We start from the raw sequence: 10,032 nt of genomic DNA on the forward strand, positions 1-10,032 counted from the left end.
GGCAAACGCAAGGGCCTGAGTTCAATACCCAGTTCTGCCAAAAAAATAATAAAATTAAATATATATATAATGAAGATAGAAAATTTATGAGTTATGTTGATTGTTTACAAGTAATAAAGAAATAACTAGAGCAAAGAACATATTCTTAAAAAAAAAACATCCTCATCTCAAATACAACATCACATGTGCAAATAATTTACAGAAGGGCTTACAAATGAAATAATAAAAAGCAATGCGTTACACAGAGATATAAAACACACAAGAAAAGAAACAACTAAATTTCATTATGAGACTATGACACTCATCATGTCTACGGCCATACCACCCTGAACGCGCCTGATCTCGTCTGATCTCGGAAGCTAAGCAGGGTCAGGCCTGGTTAGTATTTGGATGGAAGACACTCATCTAACTACATAAGGATAAGTGTTGGTTGGATATGAGAAACAGATTCTGCTTCACTACTTGTGGGGTCATGTGGATGATGCATATTAACCTTTTCGGTGGATACACACTTTGTGCACCAGCAAATAGGCTCCTGAACCTCCCTGACATTGTCTCACATCGGCTACTAGGGCAGCAAGAAAGAAACGTTCATTGTGACCTTTACACCAGAGACAGAACTAGACAAACCTGACCCCCCATAACTGAGGAGAAACAAATGAGATGTTATGGACACAAACCCTGGAGAGGTTTTAAGAAGTTAACGTGTACCTACAGCAATGCAAATAGGCCTGCAATATAAAACTGGGTGAATTAACTAGTGCACAAGTTAAACTCTATAACACATTCACATTTGGTCACACTAATCTATATGTAATGCTGAGGTACAGCTCTGTGTTTGGACACACATAAAATGCTTATCAAACTCTAGGCTTTAATGCCAGCATAAAAAATGTCTATGAAGGGCTGGTGAGATGGCTCAGTGGTCTAAAGCACCTACTTAGAACAAGCTTAGCAAAGCACAGGGACCGCGGTTCAATCCCCCAGCACCACATGCCAGCCAGCCCGCCCCCTGGTGGGCTGAGCTGGCCACACACACACACACAAATAAATAAATTAAAAAAAAATGTCTATGAAGCCACGTGGTATCATCTACTAGTGATGAGCAGAAGAGCGGACAGAGTGCAGCAGGACAGCCAAGGAGATCACAGGTAGTATTCCGGGCAATATTTCTTTCCATGAAGGGTAATCCCATGTGTTGTTGTGTGATACTGACTAACACCCTTGGCCTCCCAGCCCAGGGCCTGCTCGAATTCTTGCTCATGCAGTATATTAGGATTTCACACAAAATTGCTGAGAGACACATTCACGTGGTTTCTGATGTGCGTAATCACAGATGCCTGAGAACTACTGACTGAAGAGGTGCAGCAGACATATAAGCTGCTAAGGGAAAGGTACTCAGATTGGGCAAACAAAACCCACAGGACGTGGCCAATCCATTTCTTTGCCACCTGAACCCAAGCTCAGTGACTTCCTCTAAAGTACTTGCTCTCTGTACTTGTGTACTCCCTTCTCTATCCTCACTACCTGCACTACATTTCAGGTATCATGCGTGTAAAAAGAGAATGGGCCTCCAGTGTGATGCTCCAGTGTGACATCCACAGGGACAAATAGAGTGCAGACTAAAGTGTCCTGAAGTGAAGGTCTGTGCTTCACCTCAACTGTGCCTTCAACAGTAGACCAATCCCTCGGGCTTCCCTACAGTAGCATCGAGGAAGGTCAGTCATCAGAGCGTGAAGAACCCAAGACATGGGTTAAAGGGATTTCTTTTTTTCTTTCTTTCTTTTTTTTTTTTTTAGTTTTTCTGATGATTTATTTGAAAAGTGACCAATGTTAAGTTTCAGCTCTCTGAGTCAGTACCTCTAAAAGATTGAAGCACTGTAAACTATAAGATTAGTTCTATATGGGTTGGGGAGATGGCTCAGTGGAATAAGCGCTTCCCTGGCAAACGCAAGGGCCTGAGTTCAATACCCAGTTTTGAAAAAAAAAAAAAAAAAGATTAGTTCTATGGTTCAGCAATTTCACATTTGCTAAATCACTGCTTTTTGGTATCCTAAGGACTTGGTACTTAAATTATTTCTTTATATTGATTACAGACAACATCTATGAGACATTACAACAAAACCTTAAAATGTTGCAAATGGGTTTCCCTTGATTTTTGCCAGTATGTAAAAAAGTAACATCACCAATTTCTATTGGTCTTTTAACTTCTTTTAGGACCAAGAAATTGCCAGCAACTACTGCCCTTCCCAAGGTAACCTTATTCATTATTCACAAAAATCAAACGTCTGTGTGTGGTGGGGCCCACCTGTAATCCTCATCGGCTGAGGCGAACAGATCAGAGTTCCAGGCCAGTTTGGACTACAGAGACTTCGTCGAAAACAAGACAATTTTTACGCACGTGCCAAACAAAATACCCCAAACACAAACCTGAGAGGAAGGAAACAAAATACAGGCCCGCAGACTGGCAGCGAAATTAAGGCTGCGTTAAACTTCTGGGGCAGTCCACACTTCGATTGGCTTTTCCACGCCTCCGTGCGCCAGCTCCCACCCGGCCGCCTTCTCCACGCACAAGACCAGCGGGGACAGCCAGCCCGCAATTCTGCCCCCGCCGCTGTCGCTGGCTTCCGCGCGGGAGGCACTGCCCCCTCCCGGCCTCTGTCCACCCGGCTCGGACTTCGCAGGGTTCTGCAGATCCCCGCCAGCGCAGCCCTCTTCCTGCCCGCAGCGCCTCCACTGGAATCTTTCCCGGGCAGAACTGGGGATTGAACTCAGGCCCTCACGCTTGCCAGGGAAGCGCTTATTCCACTGAGCCATCTCCCCGGCCCCTCTTAAAGGGATTTCAAAGATTGCAATTTCTTGTTATTTATGGAACATAGATAAAAGATTCAAGTTCTTCTCTTTCCCCAGACAGATATTAATCATTCTAAAGGACGGAGTTCTGGAAGTGATGGTTCTGGATATGTCTCCCTTCAGCCCACTGAGATCACAGAAAAGGAAGTGTGGGGTTTCAGTCAGTGTAGAATGGAAGAGGATGATTCAAGGTTAAAACAGAAGGGGGCCGGGGAGATGGCTCAGTGGAATAAGCGCTTCCCTGGCAAGCGCAAGGGCCTGAGTTCAATCCCCGGTTCTGCCAGAAAAAAAAAAAAAAAAAACTACACACACACACAGTTAGAAGGCTTTCTGTAATCAGAAAAATGAAAACAAGGAATGGAAGTGTTTTCTCTTCGACCTTCTTCAGGGTTAGCGTCTCCTGTTACAAGGACTCTGCTCAATACCTGTAAATCTGAAATTTCCATCCTATGTTTCTCGCATTGGTGACGTTATCCAAACAGTGTACCCGAATAGAGACCCTCTGCATAAATGTTACATGTACACACACACACATACCAAAAAAAAAAAGCCAAAACCAAACAAACAACAAAAAAAAAACCTCCAAAGTAGTATTCCCCTTTCCATATTATACTGTCATATGATTTGGTTACTTTGGGGATTCTGGTTAGTACAGCACTCAAAGCAGGAAATGCACAGGGCGGGGGGCATGCGCTTACAGCACCTGCGCTTGAAGACAGAGGCAGGAACATCAACTGACTGTGTTGCCAGCCTGGGCTACACAGTGAGTTCAATCTAGCCAAAGCTGCATAGTGAGTACCTACCATTAAATAAATATAAAAACTAAAACAGGAAACAATCTGGTAAGTGTCACATTCTACACAGGACCGTATGAAGAGCTGAAGAAAATGAGTCTTCAGATGCTACGAGTTCAAAAGGGAAAATATCTTCATCAACCCAAAAGAAATCGAAAATAACATTTACTGAAAAACATACAGAATACTCCTGATCAAGCAAACATCATTGATAAGCCTTGGATCTTCTAAGCTCGCTCAGCACACCAATCCTTTTCTGTATTTGGGGAAACTTATTCAACACAAAGCAAAATTCAAAATAAAAATGCTAGATATTTCATGTACTTTATTGAATATAACATACTTCAGAATCACTGGTTGGGGGCCCGGGGAGATGGCTCAGTAGAATAAGTGCTTGCCTGGCAAGCACAAGGCCCTGAGTTCAATCCCCGGTTCTGAAAAAAAAAAAAAAAAAAGGAATCACTGGTTGCCCACCTGTGTGTCCTGATTCTGACAGGGCAGTGGCTCATCACCATTACCCCCATACAAGCAGATATTGCAGCACGTACCTCTAGTGTGAAAAATGAGGAAAATTGAAAAATCAAAAGATTTGCACTAAATAATTTCTTTTTATCACTATGGACTTAACTCAGGGCCCCATGAACATAATTCAAGCTATATTTATTTAATATTGAGATGGGTTCTGGTTCAGTTATGCAGGCCATGTCTGGTGACTAAATGCTCCTGTTTAAGTCCTCAGGTCCATGTCCTTAGGGGTGCACCACAATGCCTCAGTGATAATTACTTTACCAAAGCACTGAAATCTTAGGAAATCATGGTGAGTCCAAGACCCCAATCTTATACTAGCGAAGTGGCACAGGTAGGGGCGGGGGAGATGGCTCAGTAGAATAAGCGCTTCCCTGGCAAGTGCAAGGACCTGAGTTCAACCCCCAGTTCTGAAAAAAAAAAAAAAAAAAAAAAAAAAAAGTGGCACAGGTTTGTCATCCCAATAAGCAAGGAAAAAAAAAAAAAGTATCAGAAGCTTTCCATGGGAATGGAGAGATAGCTTGGTGGTCTAAGCGCCTGTCTGGCAAGTTCAAGAAACCGGGTTCAATCCCCAGTACCACAGTGCAGGCCTCGAGCTGAGCTGGCAACTGAAACCAGGTATGGTGGCACCTGCCTGGGATCCCAGTGCTGCAGAGGCTGAGACGGGGGCATCACTACACATGCGAGTTGCATAGTAAGACCGTGTACCAAATAAATACATAAATCTTAAAACAAAAACAAACCAAAAAAAAGTTTTCCATGGCTAAGGCAACTTAAAATTAAAAAATAATAATAAATAAAATCAGTAAAATTCTGAGTGGGTGAAGCTTAGGGCAAATGTCCTGAGTTCATTCTCTGTATAATAGCAAATGTCAAAAACACTTCGTAAAGTCAGTCGTGGCAGTGCATGCCTGTAATCCCAACACTCAGGAGGCTCAGGCAAGAGGATCATTGTGAGTTCAGGACCAGCCTGTGAGACAAAGTGACCTCAAGGCCAGCTTGAACTGCATAGTGAGACCCTCTGTCACACAAAGACAAAACAACCCACAACAAACAAACAACAACAAAGAAAACACTTTGGAATCTTTCGGATCCTAGAGAATTCCCTTCCCATTTTTCTTCGAAGTTGTTGCCTACCCTTTCTACAAGACAGTTTCCTAATTTGTCTCACAATGATTAGATGAGCAGATAGTCATTGAAGAAATGTGTTTATGCATTCCTAAAGCCCCCTCCATTCTTTAAGTCTGTGATCTATGACTCAATCCCAGACCAAGCCAGCAGACAATCCTTCATTTATCATCACACTATGAGAAACCTGAAGTCAGGAATTTATTGCTGACTTGCATCCTTCTCCCCAGTTCCTTGCTGTCCCTTTTCCTTTTTACTCCTTTTCCTCCTGTCTATACAAAATGCCCTTTTATTATATTCATTAATATGTCTGCAGACCTTAACTATAGGAATTTACTTCTATTCAATACTTGCTTCATTTTTGCTATAGACAGGACCTCAAACAAGTAGCAGGCTGGGCTCGAACTCACTGTGAAGCACACACTGACCTTGAACTCACAAAAACCATCCTGCCTCAGCTTCCTGAGTGCAAGGGTTATAGACGCGCACCACCACCACAGGCTCAGTACACACTTTCCTAATGTCCATCTAAATCACTGTTTCAGTTTTTAAAATGATGTCTAGAAACCATCCACAGACTAGTTATTTGAGCTATGAAACCCCTTTTTTCCCTTAAATAGCATACAAGTATAACGCCTACGAGTTCGTGTGGATGCCACAGACCAATGCATCTCACCATGTGGGCTTAACAAGTACCCCTTCTAGGAATTTGCCTTTAAGAGAAGAAAATTCCCCTCTCTTATTAATGCATTGGGGGCCTGCCCCTTAGCTCAGTTCTTTAAGTGGCTACTTCAACAAAGCAGTCAGCCTCAGGTTGTTGTGGTTCGATCCCCACAACTCAAGCCAGCCAAACCTGCCCTGAAGGCTTTTGGAGGAAAAAAAAAATCCTTCTTATTAATACATTAACATGCCCTCCATCTTTCTCAGCATTCTAAAATCTATAGAAAGCTTCATTTAAATAGTCTATAAGTGGGGCCAGGGAGATAGCTCAGTTGAGTAAGTGCTGGGGGGCCTGGGAGATGGCTCAGTGGAATAAGCACTTCCCTGGCAAGCGTAAGGGCGCGAGTTCAATCCCCAGTTCCGCCAAAAGAAAAAAAAAAAAGTACCTGGATTGTTATCAGAAGAAAAAAAATGCTAACAGTTGAGTAAGTGCTTGCCTGGCAAATGCAAGGTCTTGAGTTTGATCCCTGGTACAAAAAAAAAAAAAAAAAAAAAAAAAATAGTCTATAAGTGAAGCATAATTTATTTTTATAAGCATACACATGAAATGTCTCGCTAGAGAAGTGCCTCAAATTGTTGGGAAATTAGACATTTTTGTAAGGATTAAAATAGGAATACAATTACCTAGAACCAAGAGCAAACTTTGTGCCCAAGTAATGCAAACACCTCCTTACTAAAAGGAGCTGTCCTTACACTCTATTAAGTTCGTTGAATTTCCAGTAACTTAAAACATTAAATAACCATTTTTTTTCCTCTAGAAGCACTGTCTCCGTTAATCTGTACATGGTGAAGAAATCTGTTAGAGATCTGAAGTTACAACTGGATGTCTTAAATCCAGAATCTTTGACAGGTGCACACAAACCAACAATTACTGTGCTCTCGTGATCTATGATTACCTCTGGATGACAAGGCGGCCACCTGGCCGCTCCACCGGGATGCTTCCTGGAAAGCAGGTTCTTCTTAATGTTATTTTCAGTAAAATCTCTCCTCCTAGCCCCCTTTCAGTTCACAGTCTCGTTTCTCACTGTAATGAGATTATCAGGACTGTGCACGCAGTAACACCAATGTGAACACAAGTCTCGCGCATATAATTTAAGAGATCATTGTTTTTCATTGCTGAGCACGGAGCCCAGTCTCCCCAGAGCCCCAGATCTCTCGAGAATGGTGGAGACAGAGGTGCATCTGGAGCCACCCAACAAAGCTTTCAGCGCTGGCAGAGTCACAGTGGGGTTAGGATGCTGGGGACTCAGAACTACCAGTGCCTGAGCAAAGCGAAAAAGGGACAGATGATGCCGCACCAAAGATTAGGAAGACCTCTGATCCTGGCGCGAAGCAGAGCCTATTCACTGCCATAGCTCATTCTGGCCCCTTCCTTCCAAAACACAAGCGAATCCAACCACACCCAGACCCATCCCGAAACGTCACCATTGTGTGGCGTGAAAATCTTCCAGAATCCTACGAATGCAGGTTGCCGCCAGCAGAAGCGCTCAACGTGCGCTCTAGTTAGGAAGGGGCTCTCAGCAAAGAAGTCAGGATGCACTGTTTGGCGCCATGACACAGGAAGTGCCCTCCTCTCTCAGCCCACCTGATTGGGTAGTTCAGACTGACAGTTCTCTCAGCGCTGAATAGTTCCTGATCCATTGAGTGCCTGAGGGCTAAATTTTATGGGAGAAGCAAACTTCCAGCTTGGCTGGGGCTCACAGGAAGAACTCTAACAAAACAAACTGTGGTTCAGTCTCCTCCCATGATGGCAATCTTATCTGCTGTGAAGAATGCTGGCCCTGAAAGGCTTTAATCCTAGCTTTTAGCAGTTTTCTTAATATACTCAGTGGATTCTTCCAGAAAGTGGGTCACAAATGTGTTCAGAAGGATCCAGTGTCAATATTCTATGAAAGAATCAATCCCTGGGTGTGAGAAAGCATCGTGAGTCCGTGGAAGCCTAGGGAAAATGGATTAGAAGCAAGACTTGCTGTTGGAAGTGAGGCAGTCACTGTCATTGCCAATATTTTCACATTGTCTTTTCGTCTACTTGTTTTCATGCACAAAGATGAATATAAGGCCCCTAAGAAGTTTTGTGTAAAGACATGGGAGTCACATGATGGTAATATTCTGTAAAAGAGTAAAGATAAAAGCAAGTATTCCAACTGCCTTAGAGAAACTTCAGACTTTTTCCAGAAAATATTTGAATATTAAAGATAAACACTTTCCTGGTATGAAAGCTGTACATCTCCAACCTGGGCTGACTCTCCCAGCCCCAGCCCGCTGGCCAGCAGGAGCACTGCTCTGTGCAGGGAACAAAGCTCAGTACTGAGACTGTCACAGGTGAAAGACCCAGGAAAAGAGAAAAGGTAGGACAGCAACTTTACAGACCTTGGAGATGCCCAAGTATTTACACCTAATACTTCAAAGGACTCAGCTCAGTGAGATAGATGCCAGATTGCCAGAAAACTTTAACCATTATTTTCACTGGAATTTTCCTTCCTGATGTCCCCTGCCTTCTCTCAATTCCAGTAAAAGAGACACACATAGAGCTTCCCTAGCAAGCGTAAGGGTCTGAGTTCAATCCCCGGTTCCACCAAAAAAAAAAAAAAAAAAAAGAGAGAGAGAGAGAGAGAGAGAGAGAGATACACACACACACACACACACACACACACACACACACACACACTTCTTTGCTCTAGGCAGAACAAAGAAGCTCTTCCTGCATTCTCTGTCAGAACCCAGGCATAGTACATTCTGCACCATATTGCATTTCTCCAAGCCTGGTGGTCTCTGAGGGTTATAGCTTAGATTTTTATGCCAAAGCCCAAGAAGGGAGAAAATTATGCTACAATTTTATACCAAGACCCAGGAAGGAAAACAAACCCTCCTAGGAGGTGTTTAAGCTCTCTTGAACCTCTACCCCAAGGAAATCCACCTGGCCACATTCTCAGACCACAGTCCGTGCAGCTCCTGCCGCTTCTGCCATGCCAAATATTGCTGGACATTTCAGATTGGGTAAGCCCCCCTCATATCTCTCTTCCTCTTTATTTTTCTCTCTAACTCTGCCTCCAAGAGGATCTATGTCCAGGCAGCTTCAGCTCCCAGCTAGCTGAGTGCTTCAGGTCTGGTCACCTGGTTTTCCCATTCTGGGCTTCTTCTTCTTTTTTTTTTTTTTTTTTTCAGAACTGGGGATTGAACTCAGGGCCTTGCGCTTGCCAGGGAAGCACTTATTCCACTGAGCCATCTCCCCGGCCCCCCTCATTCTGGGCTTCTAACACCCTGCACCTCTAAGCTTCCCCTGCCATGCCTGTTGTGCAGGCAGTTGCTTTCAATTTCCCAAAGCCACCATTTGTGGCTCTTGTGGAGGACCCCCTGAGCAGCCTTCCTTGAAGGAAAAGCAATTGTCTCCATTTTGGCTGAGCCTGATCCTATTTCTATAATGGATCAACTCACATTTTAGACTATAAATGTAAATCTTGTCTTTTCTCTTGTGTAAAAATGTATACTCATCACTGTTCTTCTAAGTTGTTTAGTAGCTAGTGGCTGTTTCTTACTGTTTGCTAGATAAAATTCCTATAACCCTCACCAATTTCTTTCTTTTTTTTTTTAACCCTCACCAATTTCTGTAACCCTCACCAAGACCTATTAACAAGGTTAGCTTACAGAGATGACTTCATAAGGAAACTAAATGTGCTTTAATGTGTAACCTCGGGCTATGCAAGGTTGCCTGCAGGTACACAGGTGCAAGATAACCAGAAACTAACACAAAGCCCCAGGAAATTTAGTTTGACTATTGGTCACAAATATCCTGAAAGCATTATTTTGTGTCAGACAATGAATTTGTTTACCAAACAGAATGTGGTTTCATGTTTTAAACACCCCCACCCCTTCCTGGGCTAGCTGCCTTTTGGTCCTCTCCTGCATGAGAGCTGATCGGGTGCCCTAAGCTCAGTAATGAATGGCTTTCCAAATTCCAATCTGGCTGATCTGGTTCCTATTCTGAGCAACCCATAACATTTCCATATATATA

At 43.3% G+C, this 10,032-nt stretch overlaps 1 protein-coding gene across 1 annotated transcript in view; it reads right to left on the reverse strand.

The window, feature by feature from the left end:
- The window catches only part of LOC101566539 (zinc finger protein 14-like), a 56,478-nt gene extending 48,916 nt beyond the window's left edge, over positions 1 to 7,562 (reverse strand). Inside the window, exon 1 of the mRNA XM_023706395.1 lies at positions 7,446 to 7,562. Coding sequence (XP_023562163.1) covers positions 7,446 to 7,448 — 3 coding nt within the window. The 5' untranslated portion in view covers positions 7,449 to 7,562. The remainder of the gene's footprint in view (positions 1 to 7,445) is intronic.
- Positions 7,563 to 10,032: the final 2,470 nt, after the last annotated feature.

Source organism: Octodon degus, unplaced genomic scaffold, assembly GCF_000260255.1.
Source record: "Octodon degus isolate 3935 unplaced genomic scaffold, OctDeg1.0 scaffold00255, whole genome shotgun sequence".
Lineage (NCBI taxonomy): Eukaryota > Metazoa > Chordata > Mammalia > Rodentia > Octodontidae > Octodon > Octodon degus.